This window comes from Eulemur rufifrons, chromosome 16, assembly GCF_041146395.1.
Source record: "Eulemur rufifrons isolate Redbay chromosome 16, OSU_ERuf_1, whole genome shotgun sequence".
Classification (NCBI taxonomy): Eukaryota; Metazoa; Chordata; class Mammalia; order Primates; family Lemuridae; genus Eulemur; species Eulemur rufifrons.
This window is the reverse complement of record NC_090998.1, coordinates 28,460,723-28,480,371: the sequence shown is the minus strand read 5'-3', so window position 1 is coordinate 28,480,371 and position 19,649 is coordinate 28,460,723. Positions and strand designations below refer to the sequence as shown.

The 19,649-nt window shown below is 36.0% G+C and overlaps 1 protein-coding gene across 14 annotated transcripts in view; it reads right to left on the bottom strand.

The window, feature by feature from the left end:
* Nucleotides 1-5,648: 5,648 nt before the first annotated feature.
* Nucleotides 5,649-19,649, bottom strand: part of BICD1 (BICD cargo adaptor 1) — a 222,538-nt gene continuing 208,537 nt past the window's right edge. For 9 of the 14 annotated variants that reach the window (XR_011235767.1, XM_069491391.1, XM_069491382.1 and 6 more), the window contains 2 exons: nucleotides 17,557-17,632; nucleotides 5,649-11,806 (listed from right to left, as the gene is read on the bottom strand). Coding sequence is in view for 13 of the 14 variants with exons in the window: in XM_069491382.1 (XP_069347483.1) it covers nucleotides 11,719-11,806; nucleotides 17,557-17,632 (164 nt within the window). In the remaining variant the exon portion in view is untranslated. Of the gene's footprint in view, nucleotides 11,807-17,339; nucleotides 17,437-17,554; nucleotides 17,643-19,649 lie in introns of those variants that run through there. The other 5 variants (XM_069491381.1, XM_069491387.1, XM_069491395.1 and 2 more) reach the window with 3 other exon arrangements.

The following is a 19,649-nucleotide window of genomic DNA, read 5'->3' as shown; positions in this document are numbered from 1 at the left end:
TGGTCTTGAATTATTGGTCTCAAGCGGTCCTCCCACCTCAGCCTCCCAGAGTGCTAGGATTACAGGCATGAGCTACTGCGCCTAGGGTAAGGCATGTATCCTTTAAAAATATAGAAACTATATAGTAATGTATATAATGTATTCAAATGTGGACTTTGTAGTATTCATCATCCAGTAAAAACATGTTTCTGAGGAGCATCTCGAAAATCTTGTTTTCCCCATCAAGCATTAGATGTGGAAATTGAATGTACTACAGATCACTTTAGGCTGCCATTGTCCAGTTTGAACAGCCATTTTCCAAATACAGCCCACTCTTAAAAGACAACATTTTACTGGTCTGGTTGTATGTAGCTAAAAGTCACATTACCATAATTATACCTAAATTCAAGTCTGCTTTACTTTTGTACCTCCTGGGCATTAAAGAACTCTTCACAAGAGAGTTCAATAGACTTTTAATAAGAAAGATTTTCATCAGTTGGATTTTATTTTCATGTTTGATATTTACAAGGTATGCATAGTACTTACCTAGGAATGGAATTTGATGAGGCCCTTTCCATATTACATAAATATATTTAGCATCATGGACTTTATTTTCTAATAAAGTAACCCAGAATTAGAACAATTATTCCTGTGAATAAAGCAAAGGCTGATTTTTAAATATATACCAATTGCTGTTAATTCTACTGAAACAGCCAAGCGTGAAATTTGAATCTATACAAATCTAAGAAAAAAGGTAACACTTGACATAAAGCTAACACAGAGCTTAGCAATGTGATAATATCTTTCTTACTGTTGCATCAGGAACTTTGTGAGAAAATATTTTAAAAGATGCCCTTAATTTTGTAGAAAATCTGGATGAAAAGGTCATTCAAGGAGGAGAGTTAGAATTAAGAACTAGAAGAAAGAATAGCTTAGCTTCTGACTTTATATTGAAAAACAATATGATGTGTTATTTTAAGGATTATTTATAGAGTCAATTGCAAGGTCATTAGAATTGACAGTTATTGATAAGCCTGTTGAATAAAATTATTTTACTCAAATGTTTATAGGAGAAACATAAACGGACGGGCAAGTCCTAAAGCTACAAGAAGGCATGGTATCTATTTGTAAAATAAATATCGAGATTTTAAAACAATATGGTTAGGAAATAAAACATATGCATATTTTTAATGGTTATTCAAATTATTAGACAATTTTAAAAGACTAGGTTTTTTACATGCTATTGCTTAATGTTAATTATTTGATATTTTTAGATAGATAATAACTTCTAAGAAATTTGAAAATAATTGAATATGTGCAATTTAGTATTTTAAAAAACTTTTACCATGATATAAGAAGAATTTTTCTTTTTCTTTCTTTTTTTTTTTCTGAGACAGGTTCTCGCCGTGTTGCCCTGCCTGGAGTGCAGTGGTGCAGTCACAGCTCACTGCAACCTATTAGAGAAATCCTGGCCCCAACCCGTCTTCCCGCCTCAGCCTCCCAAAGTGCGGGGATTGCAGGCGTGAGCCACTTCGCCCAGTCAGGAATGGTTTTCCTTATTTCATCTTTTTGATGAGGCTCAACCTGATCACCCCATTTAATATTATAAACTGTTTCAGTTTCTCCCTACCCCAATCTGACACAATCTTTTCCCCTCCTACCTTTTCCCATAACAGTTTAATCATCTAACATACTTTGATATTTACATATGTATTATATCTATTGCTTTTGTATGTCTCCCCCATATATGATACAAACTTCCAAAAGGTATAAACCTTTTGTTTTATTCTCTGATCTATCTTAAGCCCATAGAGCAAAATCTGGCACAAAATAAGTTGTCAATAAATATTTCCTGAATTAATGCATGTATAAGTGAACACATGAATTCTAAATATGTCAATGTATAGGACTCCAAAAGTCTAGGCATTGTGTTACTAAAAATAATATTAAAGCTGGGTGAGGTGGCTCACACCTGTAATCCCAGCACTTTGGGAGGCTAAGGCAGGAGTATCGCCTGAGGCCAACTTGAGACCAGCCTGGGCAGCAGAGTGAGACCCCATCTCTACAAAAAAGAAGTTTAAAAAATCAGCCGGTTATGGTGCCAGGTGCCTGTAGTCCCAGCTACAGGAGTTTGAGGCTGCAGTGAGCTATGTTGACACCACTGCACTCCAGCCCTGGTGACAGAGCAAGACCCTGTTTCAAAACAAACAAACAAACAAAAAATTAGCTACCAAAGGCTAAATACTGTTTGAAAGATGTTATATATGTTATTTCATTTAATCTTTGCAATAACCTTGCCAGGTAGGAATTTTTAATCCTCATTTTAAAAATGAGACAATCAAGGCTTGTAAAGATGAACTACCTTTCCAAAGTCACAGAGCTAGCAAGTGTCAGGCCTAGAATTTGAACAAAATTCCATGCTTTTAGTAATAATTCTGCTGGCACAGCCTGTTTCAGAACAAATATTTCTCTAAAATTTTTGTTTTATTTCTAGCCTCGTTGTGAAATTTTTAAAAGCCTGTATTTTCTTTATATTTTTCATTTTTGAATAGGTCCTATATTTCAATGGTTGAAATAGCAAAACAATATAAAACACTCCTACCTGGACCCCTACCTGGTCCCCTTCCCTTTGCTCTTTTACAGATAATCATTATTATGGGTTTCTACTATTAATTTATCCAAAATAAGAAAACATTAACACATATTCTTATTTTCTCCCTTTCTTACATATAGGGTAGCTTACTATATGTAAGGACCCATATTTTCAAAATCAATGGATTTCAAGGAGGCAAATAATTTCTTTCCCTTTTGATCTATTTCGGAAAAAAAGTTGGTATGAATCACTTATTAATCTTGGGCTACTTATCTTCTAAATGAGGCAAATCTTCCTGTGACATTTGACTGGCATTATTAATAATTTACAATTTCAAAGGAAGTCAAATTATGAAGGTATCAGTAGGGTTCTTAAATTAGTTTTAACGTACACTAATTAAAATGTCTACTGCTGCTATTTTGAAGATTTCCTTTAAATATTTCTATAATCTTAGTAAAACTTGGCATATATGTCAGAGTTTAGAAATTTTGAGTTGAAATGTTATGGCTGCATTGGAATATGGAAGTATTGCAAGATTCAACTTTATAACCTTTGATGTATTATTATGAAATATGTTTCCCCAGAACATAAACACATTATTTTTTTCTTCCCAAGTACAGAAACTGGGAAATCCATTTTGTTGAAAATAAAGCTCAGTTTCTGGATAGCTACATTTGGTGTTGAGGTTTTCAATTGTTATTTCAGCATATTCTGGGGCAAGGCTAGCTGCAGGGCATGTGGACCCCTAGTCACACAGGGCCCAGTGTTTAGAAGGACCTTGTGCTTGGTTTTTTGGTGGATGGTTGGTTGGTTTAATGCTCTGTTTGCTGAGCATTAAATTTCTGAACATGTTGGCTGGTTGTGGTGGCATGTGCCTTTAGTCCCAGCTACTTGGGAGGCTGAAGCAGGAGGATTGCTAAGTTCAAGTCCAGCCTGGGCAACATAGTGGGACCCTATCTCTAATAAAAAGTATTTTTTTAAATAAATAAAAATTTTTTGAACAAGGAGTCCCACATTTTCATTTTGCACTAAGTCTTGCAAAGTATGTAGAAAGTCCTATTGTGGAAGATGAAATAGATATCCATCCTAATAATTTATAGGCTTTCACCTGACTTTAGTACTAACAGAAGTTACCTTACTGAATTATCCTTATTTTATCCCCTACTGATGTAGATAATAAATAAAATCAGGTATTCTTACTGTAACATTTCATTACTATTTAACAAGATGCCGCTATAGTTATGATTTATTTATCTGTATATTGCTTTCTACATTCAAATCACATTGTAAATTATTTTTACTTTTGATACTGGCAATATTTCTCCCAGTGAGATTTCTCTTCCTTGATAGTTATATTTTGAGGATTAATTATTCTGAGTTTCTTCTAAAAGCATTTAAATGTAGTTAGTTAATTCATAAATTGCTTAAGAAGAAACTCAGATGATTTCATTGTACACATTAAGCCTTCTCCTAACACAATGTTAGAGCTCTAGTTTTCAGACTTACCAAGAAAGAATGATAGGAATATCCATTTACTTAATGTAAAGGCCATTTCCCCCCAATTAGTTGGTAATTAGTGCCTGCAGAAATTATATAAGTAGGTGACATTAGGTTCTATAAACCCAACTCCAGATGTCTTAGGAGAAAAGCTAGATGTCAAGAAGCCAAAGAACCCACTTCTCAGGAACTATTCCTCTAATTCAAAATTTATTGAGTTCCTACAATGTACTAGTCGGCGTGCGTACAACCAAAAACTTAAAAAAAAAAAAAACCCTTCCTCAAGTTCCCATCAAGTCTGGCTTCTTTCTTACCCCTGGCGGGGGTGCAGGAACCCTCTACATCGCCTTCACAACAATGTAGTCTTATCCAAGTTGCCTGCAAAATGTAGGGATGAGAAAAGACTTTCTTGATGCTTTCAGCTGTTTTAGTTTTTGAATGTGAGAAATTACCAGCTTTATCATGTAAGGGAAGGTCACGTATCAAATGGACTCATAGATCCAACTTGAAAGAAAAACAATAGCTTTTTGGAGGAGAAAAAGGAGAGATTTCTAGGAAAGTTAACACTATTATTTTTAGCATTGTATTTATACAACAGATAAGGAGGCAACTTCAGCTGGGACTGTTGGGTGCCCATGGTAGGTGAATTTGATTAGTTATAATGAGGATTGCATTAGGGGTTTCAACTCCCTAGAACTTCAAGTAAGTCTGTGTTCTGTCTGGTTCTCCCCCTCCCGCACCCCCAAGATACAATCAAATCAAAGCAGATGGCTCCCGAAGCAGCTGATCTCCCACGATACATATTTGTAGGAGGAGCCGGTAAATTAACTTCCCTCAAAGTTATGGGTCTCTGCTGTTCCTTCATATGAAAGAGAACAAAGAAGAATTGTCTCCCAAAATGAAGCATACAAATTTCATTACTCTTCTTTCGTTGTTTTGTTTTGAGACAGGGTATCACTCTGTTGCCCCGGCCAGAGTGCAGTGGCATCATCGTAGCTCACTGCAACCTCAAACTCTTGGCCTCAAGTGATCCTCCTGCCTCAGCCTACCAAGTAGCTGGAACTACAGGGGCCCCATACCACACCCAGCTAATTTTCTTCCCCTTTTTTTTGTAGAGAAGGTGTCTGTTTTGCTATTGCCCAGGCTGGTCCTGAACTTCTGGTCTCAAGCAATCCTCCTGCCTGGCCTCCCAAAGTGGTAGGATTAAAGGCGTGAGCATCCAGCCTTCATTCTTCTTTCATTAAAATAGCATTTCCTTTTTTAGAACAGGCATTTCTTTTTCATGTTGGTACATTTCTAATCAAATTCAGCTAAGTGTATCCTCCTGCCAAAATAATCTTCTAAAAATGATTACAAGTAGCAGAAGTGATAAACGGAGAGAATGGGCGAAGTTGATACTTATTACTTACCAGGAATGTGTAGAAATGTTAAAGCAAAGCATTCAGTTTTTAGTTCAAATAAGTTCTTACTTTGATTAAATACATAGATCACATCGAATTCATATACTCTTTTCCCTTTTGTAAGTATAAATCAAAGTGACATACAGAAAAATTACTCAAACTGATTAAAAGGTATCTGATGAAATGAACAAAAGATAACCAGTTTATTTACTGGAAAAAGTTATGCATTACACCATATTCAGTTGGTAACATAAACCAAATATAAGAATTGATATATTGGCTTCTGGTTATTTTCTTAGCACTGGAGTGCCTTTTCCAACCATTGAGTGCATGATCAGATTACACAAATACAAGCACATATAATATGGATTCTCCCATGAGACATTCACTTAGGATTGTCTACAATAAAAAAAATTAAAAATTACAAGCAATAACAAATTCATAAGAATTTTTTTTGAATTTAAAATAAATGTGTGTCTTTGAGAACATTTCTTTTGAAATTCGGATTTTTAAAAATAATTAGCAACAAAAAGGTTTCTTAGATCAGTCTTTTCGTCATGTTTTCATATGGTATAATCAGTAGGTGGAAACACTTCACATCATTTAACCCCAAAAGGCATAATAATAAACTGCAATTAAATGTAGGAATTACAACAATAAACATACAGTGTACAAATCAGGGTTGGCCACACATGACACAAATGTTAACACTGGAAAGAAATACAGTATCAGAATCACGTATGGTTCATCATATATGCATAATCATGCCAATAAAAACACTGAGTAGTTTACAAAAATGTCATAAAAGATTTTCAAAGAATTAATTGACTCTAACAGTCAAACCTTGAGCTTAAAAATTTTGTGGCAATAATGTTAAAATGATGTATTTCCTCTAAGATTTACTGCACAAATCATACGTATGAACCTAACGATTCATTCTGTATCTCCATTATCATTGAATAATGATTTTTAAACAAAATGATATTTCCCTTTACTTTATAGCTCTCTGATCTTTGTTTTAAAATGACTTTTTAAAAGAAAAACATACATTTGTACTAAGTATCAGATTTACTTCTCAGTGTTTTCATTAGAGAATAATAATGATCCAAAGAATAATTCTGAAAGAAAAAAGTTAAAATAAAAAAAAAAAATGTGTTCTTAACAAATGTTCTACAGTAATTAAACTCCAATCACAGAAATAATCTGGGTCAGCAGTTTGTCCAGGCTTCAGTTTAAATAGGGCAAAATTTTAAATAACTCCAGAGGAAAGGGATAAAAATACACTGAGGATTAGAGCCATGCACTTCAATATGGAAAGGAGACGAGCTATAGGTAACAATCTCCTTACATTCCTAATGGACAGAAGATCACAAGAGAAATAAGACTTCTATAGTGTTCATATTATGAATATTGGAAAGCTTACATGATGTGAAATATCTCATGCAAACATTTTACACTGCATACTTCTATGCACTCTCGCCCTTACACTAAAGGCAGTTAACTGCTCCTCTTCTTAAGTAGTATATCATTTCTGGAAATTTTTCAATTGGGGAACATATCCTAATAGTAAATATCTCTTTCAATTACACTTTGAGTAATAAGGATGAAAGAGCTGTCTTTCAGAAAGATATAGATGAAATCTTTCAGGTGTTAACAAAAATAGGTTCAGGCTATAAATGCAATACATCAAGGACTATGGCCGTTAAGTTGGCATTTAAATAAAGACGAATTTAATTTCTGAAACAACGCATCTGGGGGCATTATTACAGACAATGGAAAAGGTCACTCGGCAGCTAGATTGATCTTGCATGTCCATAGAAATTGATTTTAAGATAAAAAATTACTTGTCAATATCAGCACTGATCACGTTATCATAACTTATCTATCAAAACTCCAGTTCAACAGCTTTCTGAACAATTATGTTCCCTTTATTTGAAAACATATTCTTGTAAATTTTTTGCAGTCTTAAATACAAGGATTATTTAAAATCTATTTTATAAACAAACAAAAGAACTGGAGGGCAAGGTTTTTAAAATTGTGAACTTTATCCTAAGAGTTTCGTTCAAATTTAGTCCTGCTTTATATCTTCCAGGTCAATGTATTTGTGGCATCTTTGGGTTGAACCAGAATAGTTCCCTACTGGGACTCCATCAGCTTCCCCTGATGTGTCTTAAATGGTTGGTTAAATCTTTTGGCTGATTGATTATGACAATTATACATTAAATTTGACATTCTTATCCCAGAAGAAGATATATTTCATTTTTTCCTTTTCTTGTTTTGTAATCTCTGCTTAAGAACTGTAGATAATTTTATTTAATGCAGCAAATCAGGAAATTTCCACATTCCTAGTTGATCGGACTTGATTTATGCTTGTTTGAAACAGAAGGACTTATCTGTACAAGAATATTCTCCAAAGCATGGAAAAAGCAGATGTAGTAGATTGAATATGCTTTTAAATAAAGATAAAATTTTAGAGGCATTTGCCTCTTCCTAAGGGATTGTATATCAAGTATTTCTGAGGACATTTGATTTTTTAGACTCTGACAATTGAATTTTTTTAGCAAAATTACTACATTTTGGACAACTTTAAAGTTATTATGAAATATAGCTGGAAAGAAAATAATACCAACAATCCTTTTTTGTAAAAAAGCAAATAACTTGGAAAAATTAAGATTGCCATCCTATCTTCAAATATAAAATATTTTATGACTAACCAGTAAAATTTTATTGTAAAATTTAAAATAAAAGAATCATAGAATTATGGGCTCCCAGAATTATAATACATTATCACAAGATATCATGCCACTTAACTTAGTCCTTACTAGACTACCAATAATATTCAATTTTTAAAAAACAAATTTTCCTTATGATTATCAATGTCAATGATTAATTTCCCAGTGCTAAAAATCTCTTTTCTAGAGTTAATATAAATCCTTCACACTGAAGATTTTCTCATGCTAGTCTCAGTAACAATATCTATAGCTGGTATCTATCATTTGTTAAATTCTCTTTTCTTGAAGATCACTATTGTACCTCCTCTTCCTTTGGCTAAAGTATAATTTCTAAATAGGTCTTAATTATTAAATAACTTTTTGTTTTCTCAAAAGTTATTCAGAAAATTCCTAAATTCCTTCTATTGGAATCCAAAATGGGTCTGTGAAAGGGATCTGATGAACCATGAGTTAAATGGAAAGATTAATCCAAGGTCCTTTATGCCCTTGAGCACTAAGGCCAAAGGCAATTTATTGCTCTTTTTTATTATCATTTTTTAATTAAGGAAAATCCTCAGTAGGAAAGCATTTCTGCATACTAACTATTCCTTTCAGCATTGTGATTGTGCTTACTTTTTAAAAATTACCTGTTTATTTTGCAACCAGTCTTGCTAGTTATCTTTAATCTTTGCTCACCGTGTTTGCAATAATTAGCCAGTACTTTTAATGTATTTCTGCAGTTTATTTTTCCTCCCCAAGTATGTCTTAGTCTTACTGAGGTTGGTTCTTTTTGGTTCTCCCTAGTTATTCAATTTTCAATTTCCTTTTGAATTCCTGATATTATCTCTACAGGTACTGATTTTTATTAACACTACACATATTTATTCATTTTAAATGCCTGTAAATAAATAGAGATATGGCTCAGTTTAAACTATACTAAATGATGCCACAGTGTAAATACACGGCATTCTTTCTTACTGCTTAGGGACTATCATCTAATTTTGTGCTGAAAATGAGAAGTTTATTTCCAAGTGTCTATATCTTCTTGGCAAAATTTTGCTAAAATTAACATTTTCACAGAATTAATATTTCAAAACAAGCACTTCCCACTCTGTTAAGATAAAGAACCAAAACAAAATGAGCTTATAATAGACTTAATAAAAAACTTTGCATTGGAAGAAATAAATGTTTGGTATACGACCCAGCTTTTCACTGGGTCCCAAATCCAGAGCAAGGGAGTAAGAATGCAACAGGCATAAGTTCCCTATCATCACAGGCAGACAATACTTGCTGCTGAACTCCCAGTCCCACCAAACAAAACTGATGAGGCAACATATATAGGAAGGTGCCCCCAGGTACTTTTTTAAAAAGGCATATTTTCCCTCAGGCACAGTTTTTATTAAAAGTCAACTAGCAGCTATGCCACTTCTCAGGTCCAAACATATGATATGCTTAAAAAAGAAAAAAAAAGGAAAAGAAAAAGTGAAGGCGAGGGTAAGCTTTCTTTAATTGAACACTAATAAAATCCACACTGTCTCACTAATAACTGGTCCTAGGCAGATACAACACCAAGACAATGATGAAAATGTTTAGGAAGAGCAAGGCAATGCAGGTAGGAAAGGGCAGGAGGTTAGGCTGCTATGATTAGGGCTTTAGGAAGATTTGTTTTGTTTCTGCTTCTGTACTTTAACCTGAATCCCTATTTTGGTGAAGATTTCAACTATTTATTCCAAGTTGCATAATAAATGACACTGTTGAAAATAGCACTCATTTAAGGAACACAAAAACCTCTTGGTTGCTTTGGTAACAGTGACCTCTACTTAATAGGCTTAGGACTGATAAAAGCTTCGGCAATGTGCTTTAGGACTTTCCGGTTGGTCTTCAGCAGACCACTCCATTACTGTGCCACCCACTTCCCAGCTGAGTGGCTCCGAGATCTCCATCGTTAGTGCCCTGCACTGTTAACTGTCCTTCGTGTTAACAGCAAGGATCGTTTTGTCTGTTCGTTTTGTTTTGAAGAGAAGTTACATATATCCTTATATGAAAAGGTCAAACCCTTATGGTTTTAAATAAGTTAAGGCTACCTGACAAAGACAAGGAATCAGGGCTAGGAGCAGTTGTGTGGGCAGCACTTGGTAGTTAAGGAGCCCAAGAGTGTTTAGACCTTTCAGCTCAATTAGCTGTTTTCCTTGTTTGTCAGATTATGTGCAAAATAAATTTTGCTATGAAAATCCACTGCCTTAAATCAAGTCATAAAAGTTACCCAGCAGAACCTGTAAATTAACTAGGAACATGTATTATCTCAATATAATGTGATTGTAGGCACCTGAGTGTTTGTCAAAAGTAGACAGTGAGCGAAGGTTTATTATCTGTTGTTTTTTGGCAAGGAAGATTCATTATGAAAAAACCTAACAACAACAAAACATACAATTTTGACCAAAATTTGAACACTTTCTGGGTAAATTAATTAACCAAAGGCTACCTTACATTTATCTAGATGTATATACTTTCCCATTTGTACTTGATACCTTTTAGCAGGAAAGACTCATGGTAGGACCCTGAATTTGGGAGAAGTAAAAAAAAAACAAAAACAAAAACAAATTCTGGTCGTTAAATAAACACACCATTTTTTCCCTTCAAGGTATTTAGCCTTCTTTAACATAATCACACACATACACACACACAAAGGAGCAGCACCAGTACATCTACTCAACTGCAATTTAAAAAAATTAAAGATACCATCAAAACTCAAATAAATCAATGGATCATAACTTAGTCTCCTTTTTTAGATTTACTTAATAATGTCCAGTGAAGAACTCTAGTTAAAACAAAAATAAAAACAAAACCCAGCAGTTAATGAGCTGATTAGAAAATAAGAGCATAAACAATATCAGTGTAGCAGCAAAATACAGTTATTGTTAACATTCTGATGCACCTCATTTATCATTTTGTGCAAGAAAAATGACCACAGTCTGGCCAATTCCAGATTTCAAAGTAAATTAAAACTCATACTTCATTGAGCAAATTATGCTTATCTGAAAATAAACGAATTAAATTCACCTCTCACAGAAATTATTTTTATAGACATAAATCATCATGTAGCAAATAAAGTACAAAATAAATATCAATGGCAAAAAAATATTGGAATCAATTTCTATAGCTGAATTTGGAGTGTGAGGAAAGATGATTTTACAATATATGTATTTTACATCGTCTTAGGTCTCTCTTATGCTATCGAGGTAAAGCCAGCCATCTGAGATAAATGTTTCCTGTTTTGTTTTGTTTTTAATTTAACTGAACTGTAGCCATTTGATTGCAGAAGTTTATCTGTGACTTAGAGAAGCCACAGAAGGTTTTATCACACCAGGGTCTGTGCTTTGTGCTATTCTTCTCAACTTTCTCTCATCTTCCAAAATGACAGACATTAATCCAAGTGTATCTCAACAACCCAGAAGAAAACACCCGCTGGATCTTGGGCAGTATCCTGCGTGTGGCTACAAAACTTTCACCCCAGGTGTTTGTCCACAGGAAATGAAGACTAGGGGTGAGGAGGCTTGGAGAGACAGCGGAGAGGGGTGCACTGGGGGCTGGAATGCGGCTGCTCCTCAGGGAGAGCTGTGTCAGGACTGCAAAGGAGAAACAGGTGTGTCAGCAGGAAACGCATTTGCAAAGGGCCAGGCAGAGTCCTAAGGGTTACGCAAATTATTTTCATGTACATTTTTAAAACATGAACAGAAATTTTGCACAAAAAATGGTTTAAATCTAAAACATGCCAACACAACTGTGGCTTTTCAAAACAAGGCAGAAATAAGAAAAATGAAATGTGCTAGGGAAATGATATATGAACTCTTCCCCGGATGTCACTCTCTTCCATTTTTGCACACAATCTCATCACTGTCCTAGCTCTCTGGGTTAGCCGTGAGATTTCACTAGATCAGTTCTTTTCAAACTTTAATGTGCACTCAAGTCACCTGGGACTTGGTAAAAAGCAGATTCTGATTCAGTAGGGATGGGACCTGGGACTCTGCATTTCCAAAGAGCTCCCAGGCATGCTGATGGGTGGACCACGGCTTTGGAGTTTAGAGGATGCTAGAGTTCTCTGGTATCCAGATTCAACAGGGTAAATAATTTGCCTGTGGAAGCCTAATTTGCTCCAAGGATACCTGCTTTAGTTTGGCGGTGTGAAAACGACTGAAGAGTTTTATAACATTTCCCATTTGTTAAGTATACTTAATAAGGTAGCTTTCCAAACGACCACCACTGACAGCCACAGTTTAAAGAAACAGGTGTGCAGGCCCATCAATGTCCAGATGAATAATCTTTAAGAATAAGGAAGCAAAATCATTGAGTTTCTTAGGGTAAAACTATAAAACACATTTGAGTTCAGATCTTTTAAATGTGACTAGCCGTGGTGAAATTATAATATGGGCTTTAGTGTTTTTAATGTTTATTTTTTAATTAGAAAAGATTGGTATTTTTCAAAACTCTGCTAATTTCCCTTATCCTATGAAATTCAGTACCACCTACATAATTCATTTCTGCCAGGAGTGATGTTTAGGAGAACTATTCAAGGTTTATTACTATTAATTATTGATTTAAACAGTTTGTTTTTGTTTTTTTAGTTCATTCCAGAGAAGGAATGGGTCAACCCTGGCAAGTGGAGGAGACTGATTTAAACAGTTTTTTTTTTTTTTTTTTTTTGAGACAGAGTCTCACTCTATTCCCTGGGCGAGAGTGCCGTGGTGTCAGCCTAGCTCACAGCAACCTCAAACTCCTGGGCTTAAGCGATCCTACTGCCTCAGCCTCCCGAGTAGCTGGGACTACAGGCATGTGCCACCACGCCTGGCTAATTTTTTTTCTATATATATTTTTTTAGCTGTCCAGATAATTTCTTTCCATTATTTTAGTAGAGACGGGGTCTCGCTCTTGTTCAGGCTGGTCTCGAACTCCTGACCTCGAGCGATCCTCCCACCTCGGCCTCCCAGAGTGCTAGGATTACAGACATGAGCCACCGCGCCCGGCCTAAACAGTTTTTTAAAGCTAGTATTATCATTGAAGCCATTAAAACTTAGTATAAAACAAATAATTTTTATCTTTGGTACAAAATTTTCCTTCATGTATATCCCTTGAAATTTAATATCAAATTATAATTATGAAAAATATCTGGTTTGCTTGAGGTTACTCTCACTTCTCAGACTCTTTGACCTGCTGTAAATTTAGTTTAAAAGAAGATCTGCTGTTCTGTACTGATTAAGACAACCATGGATAAAAATTATGTTTCCTACCTATTTTTAAAATGTGGTAGAACTGGAGCTACCATGGAAGAACTGGAGCTTCAACAAAAGGACTAAGAAAATAGTGCCTGGTTTTATTTGTCAATTAAAAACAATAAATTAAAAATAGAAAGAAGAAAATAATGCATAGCAAGATTCATCCTTGACCCTGCAAACAGAGTCAGATGGTCTGGGAAACCACAGGTTATAGCTTAAGCAGACAGACTTTCTTTTTTATGGACCTACCAGAGTTTCCTTTTATAAATCTGCATGATTTAGGACTGATTTATTTTTAGGGAGCAAAATACGTTATGCAACACTATGGCGAGTAATATGTGGTAACATTATACAAGAGGGGTATGTTTTTGAAGACCTGTGTAATCCAATACTCTTCTTGATGAAGGAAGGCAAGTCCTTCTGCTTGACCCGCTGAAGTGTGTAGCAACAGCTTAAACAAAGATTAGAACTCAGCTGGCCAACACTCTGACATTTCATTTGTGGTGATTTAAAATTTTTTCATTGTTTCAGATTTCTTACATAAAGTGAGAGTTACAAATATTTTATATCATAGCATTACTATTTTAAATTTGCATAAAATGCAACCATACTGTGCATACTATGTGTATATATATATTAACCCGTAAGAAACACATTCTTGCCTTACAGATTAAGAAATTATTTTTTGAATATAAATATTTGATAAATTCTAATCATTTAAGATATAGAATAAATTCAATTTCAGTTCTGATTATCAAATATCTTCAGTAGCCCACTTGTTATTCAGTATTTACCATTGACAAATCTACTTTTCATAAGTAGATCGTGTTGTAAACAGTAAGCTTAGGAAACTAAGATAAAAAACTGGATGCATCATCAGAAAGTTTCTTCTTATTTTCCCCAAGTAAGCAGCTATTTGATAGAAGGGAGAAGTGGTAAATACAAACATTTCTATATATTTAAATATTATATTTAAAGCTGCATACCATGGGCATTCCTTTCTCATTATGATATCTATTATCTATAAACAATTTTGATAATTTAGTTCTACAATGGAATCAATCTATAAAAAGTATACATGGAACAGTTTTACACTTTTAAATGTGAGCAAATGCTCTTTTAATAAAAAAATCAGGCCAGGCGAGGTGGCTCATGCCTGTAATCATAGCACTCTGAGAGGCCAAGGTGGGCGGATTGTTTGAGCTCAGGAGTTCGAGACCAGCCTGATCAAGAGCGAGACCCTGTCTCTACTAAAAATAGAAAGAAATTATATGGACAACTAAAAATATATATATAGAAAAAATTAGCCGGGCATGGTGGCACATGCCCATAGTCCCAGCTAATCGGGAGGCTGAGGCAGGAGGATTGCTTGAGCCCAGGAGTTTGAGGTTGCTGTGAGCTAGGCTGATGCCACGGCACTCTAGCCCAGGCAACAGAGTGAGACTCTGTCTCCAAAAAAAAAAAAAAAAAAAAATCATACACCTTAAAAGTTATTTGAATATATGTATAAACTGGGGGACGTACAAAACAATTTTTCAAAACGAGAAACAGAGAACACCTGATATGAAATCACTCAACATTCTTAGCAAATCTTCTCCTGTTTCTCATTAGAGACACATTCCCTTTCAATTCCGAGGAAGAGTCCAGACTTATATACTCTTACTTTGCCCCTGACGTGGGGGGAGCCTCTCTGCTGTCAGCCCTGTACCGTGGCAGGCAGGAGTCACTGGGCTCAGTTGTGTTCAGGATGTGTGACACCCTGGACATGTCATTTTCCCTTCCCAAACATCAATTTCCTCATTTAAAAATGGGCATTATAACTGTGCTTAGTTTACAGAAAGTTGTAACGATTAATATGTGTGCATAGTAAGAACTCAAATGTTGGCCACGTGTTAACTCTCCTGCCAGGAGGGAGTAAGGAGGGCAGTGAAGGCGTTAGCTTCAAGCCCTGTGACAGCAGGCATGGGTGGGAAGGAAGCCAGGCATCATCCCAGCAACTTTGAAAAGGAGTCTTTCTAAGTTTATATGCATTTGATCATTTCTTTGTGTCGACCACAATAAGGAAGAGTGGAAGCTGGCTCTGGGCCATGCTGTATTCACGTGGAGAGAAACTAGAAACACTGGTACTTTATAAAATTGCTTTTCTTTACAGTAAATCATCCCTATGGGGGTAGCAAGCAACCTAAATTCAGTAATCTCAGAACAGATGAAACTAGGCTACGTAATTGTTTACTCAAAGTGGTTCTCAAAAAGAAAAATAAAACCAAGGCGAAAAATTAAAGTTAAAAAAATTTTCTCCCAGCCTTTCCATTTTCCTACTTAAAACACTAAAAACAGTAGTTTTCTGCAGCAGGAGGATTGTTTGAGCCCAGGGTTCAAGTCCAGCGGGAACAACATAGTGATACCCGCCCCAAACAAAACAAAGCAAAACAAAACAAGACAAAACAAAACAGTAGCCTTCTCCACTCTTTGTCCAAACAAGTTAGAGAGGTCATGAAAGAGACTGCAGATCTTTGTCTTGAGGAAGGGTAAGGTACTAAGAACAGTTAGTATTGACAACATGGTGAGCAGACTCTACAAGCCAGGCCTGTGCTTCATTGAAAACGAATCTTAGCAACAACGACTTGCCCAGATGACACACCTAGCGGGTGTTAGAGGTGGGATTCAAACCCAAGCAGTCTGACTCCAGAGCTCCTTCCCTCATTCACGTAATCAATATTTACTGCACTTCTGTCACGTGCCGGCACTGTCCCAGGCCCCAGGCGAGGGTGGGGTGTGCTTTGTGGAGAATGGACTGTAGGTTAAGAGCCTACGGTTTTAACCACTGCACGTGTAGCATCCCGCTGAGATGGGCTTGAACATTTATAGCTACATTCAGTTACTCACATAATTGAAATTACTCTGCTATTTTGATTATATGTTATAATAATTTCTAGTTGAAATTACTGCAGTTATAACATGGCATTAGTATGTTAGCAAAGAATTCTGAAAGAAAAGCCCTGTTGCAGAAGATGATGGGAACAGTCTCCTGAGACATCAGTCGGAAGACCCTGGCCGGCAACCTCTGTAATAATGTCCCTTTTCCTGCTAACTCAATGTTCCCCTTCTACAGGCGGCTGCACAACGGCGCTGAGACCCCGCCACACTTGAGCTTCGGCTGCCACTGCGTTTCTGCACTCACAGCTCCCCAGCTCCTGGGGCTCCGGCCCATGACCATGTGCAGCCTGCTCACACCTACTCCTCAGACTCACGTGGAAAAATCTCTGGGCTCGCCGCTGTTCAAAAGAAGCCTTCCTCTGGCAGAAGAGCAGCAGTGCCATTAAAATAAGGAGAGAGCAATGAGGAGACAATGAAAGCCACAACCAGCCTACTAAAGCTTGGCACCAGCAGAGGCCAAGTAACTGGAGACAAAGTAAGCCATGACCAGGACGAGGTCCTGATGGGACACTGTGAGGCTGTGTGCAGTTCACCCGGAAGAGCAGGAATCATCAGCAAACTCCAGGTCAGTGTGCAGGGAGTGTGCAAATCTGCCTTTAAAATTCCTCAGCTAATCTCACCTAAAGGGCACTACCACTGCAAATATTCCCTTTCGAATGCCACCTATAAGGTTTTTTTCCACCTTTCCAATTCAGTTTTAATGAGGGTACTGAGTGGACAGAAAATAGAAACACTTTATTATAAACTTGTCTTGGAACAGATATTATTATAGATATGTTTTATATCTAATTCTTTATATTCTTCCTGTTTGTTTGAGAAATATAGTTTAAGGACAAAAGACAAACAAAAGAAAAGGAAGAGTGGGACAGACTTCCTAACAATTCCAGGTTTTCTATTTTGGAAGGTAAGGAAACACTGGATTAATCCAAGTATTTACTTGGCAGCCGTTAGTTCACCAGCTCGTGGCCAGTAAGATAAACTCCAGCTCTCCTGTATTCCCAGTGGGAACACATGGACTGCAGGTATCCAATGTGTGTTTATGTGGCCCATGTTGAAATAAAACATAGCAACATATAATGATGTGTAGCAGACATGGAGTTGGAAAGGGAGCTGGGGTCTATGGATCTGACATGCAGCTGGGTGGGAAGAGAAAGGACGTCTGAATTTACCTGACAGTCGGGCAGTCTTGCCTCCCGGCTAGTTGTGAGCACTGTGGCGGTACGGAGGCAGCAGGCTGCTGACAATCTACAAGAAACTGATAAATTAGACATGTATACAAAGAGATGACAGAGCAAGATGTTAGTAACAGTAAACTAAAGCAGCTGCCTGAGAGATTTAGTGAGGAATGTGCATTCACACAAACATCTTGATTGAGCATGTTCTTTTTCTGATTGATGCTGATAGAAAAGACAGGTCTTTTTTCTTAATTAAATGCAGTATTAAAAATTAGTGTTAAAAAATTAGTAGCGAGATTTCTCAAGTACATTAGGACATATGTAGCCATTTGTATTTGGCATTTTGATACATCTAAAAATACAGGGTCTATTAATATAATGAAAGATCTTCGAGTTCTGAACTTGAACATGATGGTGGTTACTTGCTTAGCACTTAGATCTGCTATTCCAAAATGGAATATATTTGGATAACTGACTTTATCATCAGGACACACAGGCATGTTGTCGGTCCCATAGGTACACTGAGAAAAGCATGCAGTATAATCTTTTCCCTGATTAACAGAATGATATTAAACAAGGAAATCATCTTTACTGTTTTCTGAAAATTGATTTTACACATTGAAACAAGGATTGTTAGCAGAAATCTCAAAAAGTTTATTATGTAGTAAATTATTAGTAACTTGGACTGATGGAGAAAGCTAACCTGAATTAATGGGAACTCCACTTTGTTTTTACCATTTTAAAGTCACATAATATAACTCGCACTAGATTAACAAAGTGCTAGCTAGTAAAAGGCCATGGTTTAGCTGATGGGTTATGTTAAGCATCTAATCCAAGAAAGACTGGTGTTCTAAAAAATCAAAAATCAGCCTGTTTACTGGTACCAGGCTGACCATACTAGAATCATGCAAGAAGCTGGTTAGAAATGTATATATCATATTTCTGCAAAAAGATTTTTACAAATAAGTTAAAGAGGCAAACTTAAAAATTGTTCTTAAATATTTGAAGTATTTTCTCTTGCCAACTGCTTAGACTATGTATTTGCTTAGCAAACCCCTTTCCCTATATGTTATATAAATAATATTTAAGCCAAATTATCACAAATTCAGGATTACAGCCTTCATTAATGAGGTTCTACTGAAATATTAAAAGCTTATATCTAAGTATTGATTGTTCTAAAGTCATTACATTATCTGTTATAACAAAATCTGCCTATAACTCCAGAATACCAAAATTGATGAAAATTGCTAATGCTTTTATCTAAGACATCACAAATACACTAAAACTATCTGATGCAAAGTGGAACACAATAAAAGGTAGGCTTGATTTGAGTTAATTCAAGAAAACATTGCCAGGTGAGGTGGCTCTCGCCTGTCATCCTAGCACTCTGGGAGGTGGGAGGATTGCTTGAGATCAGGAGTTTAAGACCAGCCTGAGCAAGAGCGAGACAACGTCTCTACTAAAAATAGAAAAAATTAGCAGGGCATGGTGGCAAAAACCTGTAGACCCAGCTACTTAGGAGGCTGAGGCAGGAGAAGGATCACTTGAGCTCAGGAGTTCCAGGATGCAGTGAGCTATGATCATGCCACTGCACTCTAGCCGGTGGGAAAGAGTGAAACTGTCTCAAAAAAAGAAAGAAAGAAAGATATAAACTTTAAGAAAAAAGAAAAGAAAAGATTACTGAAGGAACTCTTATAGGGTGCTTTCTTACGGAGTAACTTATTAACTATTGTTTATTAATAATGAGGAGATCTGATTCTTGTCGAGTAGCTGGTGTTCAGATTATCATACTCAGTAACAAACAGTCTTTCAAGCGTAACAAATAATTGTTTTCTCAGATTTGGGAAATTCTATTTTTTTCTTTAACTCTGTTTTCCCATTTTGCAGCTTTATTAGCTCCAGATTCCCTTTTGTAGAAACTCAGAGTCTTAAGGGATGCATTCCTTTGTCTTATTAAAAATCTTTGTTCCTTTTGTCTTTTCCAACAGCTTTCCTTCCTATCTGAGCAGTGGTAATTTAGGAATGTCTTGGGCTAATTGAGACAACTATTTTGATAAGGCCACCCCACAGGCAGTTTTTAAGTTAAC